Below are 2,262 nucleotides of genomic sequence, written 5' to 3'. Positions count from 1 at the left end.
GAGGGCGCCACCAAATTTTGAGGACACTTTTTTAATTGGCTCAAAGAGAGAAGTGGCCCATCTTGTCTTATACTATCTTTGGTTAAACTATGTTTACAACAAGCAAAGATCGTACCATCTTTGCTGCTGCAAGTAAGATACTCTTCTCAAAATATAGTGGTATGTTTGTTGTTTTGAGTTTTTGGAGAGTGGGGGTTTGTTGTTGTTTTTATTTAATTTGTTGTTGGTGGTGGTGGTGGTGTTGTTGTTGTTGTTGTTGTTGTTGTTGTTGTTGTTGTTGCATGTTGTTGACGTTGTTGTTGTTGTTGCTCTTTTGTATTTTTTTTGGGGGGGTGGCTGCTGTTGTTGTTTTCGTTTTAAACATAATTACAAGCTAGAAATATAAATTATAGTTGTAACTAACCATAGCCAGGGGTTGATAGAATTATTCTGGCATGACCCAAGAGGTTGTTGCATCTTGGTCAGTAAAACAAATCTCCACGCCCAACTCGCATGTATGTCTGGATTGGATGATTTTGCCATGACCTTATGTACTGCAAATGCTTATCATAATCAGTTGCAAATAACAAGTGATTCATCATGAAGAAAACAACAGGGTCGCATACAAATAGGCATAATATACAAAGCAGGAATTAAAAAGTATTGGAAGTGCCTTGTCCTGTAGCTGCTGTGTCTTCAAAGTGGATGCGATGCAAATAGAATATTAGTCTATCGTCACAGTTATGAATAGGATGGATTTAATTATTATAAACATTTATTAACACTTTGGACTCATAGCTGTGGTTTGGGGGCTCTCATGGCCTAGAGGTAAGGTGTTGGCCTCTCATTCAAAGGTCCCAGGTTCGAATCCGGGTAATGACCGAAAAATTTTCTTCTCTAAATGTGTCTCTTTTCACCTCCTTTCCTGCTCTCTAGCAATGTTCTGCCGTCTGCTTTCGTCCCCTCTTTCTGCCCCCACTCCCTCATCTCCTTTGCCCCCCTCCTCTGGGCTCCTGATTCTTTCTACAGCCTTTCTACTGCTACTCCTTGGCTTCTTTTTACTGCTGTCTTTCAGCCTCACCCCTGATATTCTGGTAGGAAAGATCTACACCTAGCCTTCTCGGACAAGGGCGAAAAATCTCGGAGGGCCCGTGTGCAAGTTGCGCACATTAAAGATCCCTTGGTGGTCTAAAATCGATAAGAGTAGGCTTCGGCCGCCACCCGGGCAAAATTCAAAATTTTTTACCAACTGAAAAAGTTTAATGTGTCCCGCGCGCTCATATGACCTTATGCAGTTGCGAGCGCCGTAAAACACTTACAAAAACAAAAAACAGCTGTGGTTTTATTTATCTTTTTTATTGTTTTCGATTTGTATTTGTTTTTGTTGGGGGGTTTTTAGTTTACGCCTTGTGTCTGCCTGGTCGAGAGGAAAGACAAGAAGAACCATGTCGTCACAGCATGCAAGAAACCCTCGACGAGATCACCGATACTATACATACACAGTACTGGGACAAACCCTTCGTTTTCTATGGACACAGGTAATTGCCTTAACTCTAATTTACCCAGTTTTAGCAAGCAGGGGTTGGGGGAAGAGAACTTAAATGTTACTGTGTTTCATGAAGGAACATTATCCTACACCAAGCTAAGCCATGCAAGCAAAGAATCATTGCGGGCTGTTGGCGGATGCTCTGGTGTTGTTTGCTTCTTCTTTCCTATGAAGCATCTATCGTCCTTATCTCCCCTTCTTCTTTCTTATGCCTGTTACTCTCTTGCAACACCTCTAATCCTCATGCGCTCATGACCTTATGCAGTTGCAAGCGCCGTAAAACCTCTAATAAAACTAAAACAATCATTGATGCAAGTTTAGATCTTGTCCAATAATGTAATTTCTATTCTCTGTATAAATATAACTTAACATTTTTTTCCATTTTGCTTCTTTTATTCGAGTTTGTTTTGTTTTGGTGGTTATTTTGTTTGTTTCTTTGTTTTTATGTTTGCCCAAGACTCATTTGTTTAATTTTTAATTGTCGATCTAGTATTTTAGTAAGTACTGATGATTTTTCTTTCACTGCTGTCCTTACGTGCATATCACTAATGTAGGTCTATGTTTGTGATGGTTCGTTTTTATGTGATTGAAATGTTTTTTGTTGCTACGATACAATATTTTGTCCTGCCTGACTGAATTATTACTTTTCAGTGGTCATGTGATGTAAAGCGCACGATAAAGCTTATACTCGTAGAGCGCTTTATGAATACAATCTATTATTATTATTATTATTATTA

General features: G+C 39.2%; 1 protein-coding gene across 1 annotated transcript in view; it reads left to right on the top strand.

The window, feature by feature from the left end:
* LOC106012537 (S-acyl fatty acid synthase thioesterase, medium chain) overlaps positions 1–2,262 on the top strand; it is a 5,824-nt gene that overhangs the window by 2,708 nt on the left and 854 nt on the right. Inside the window, exon 2 of the mRNA XM_013085761.2 lies at positions 1,379–1,517. Within this exon, the coding sequence (XP_012941215.1) occupies positions 1,379–1,517 (139 nt within the window). The remainder of the gene's footprint in view (positions 1–1,378; positions 1,518–2,262) is intronic.

Source organism: Aplysia californica, unplaced genomic scaffold (genome assembly GCF_000002075.1).
Source record: "Aplysia californica isolate F4 #8 unplaced genomic scaffold, AplCal3.0 scaffold00016, whole genome shotgun sequence".
Lineage (NCBI taxonomy): Eukaryota > Metazoa > Mollusca > Gastropoda > Aplysiida > Aplysiidae > Aplysia > Aplysia californica.
Note: the sequence above shows the minus strand (reverse complement) of the source record. Positions and strands in the feature narration are given on the sequence as shown.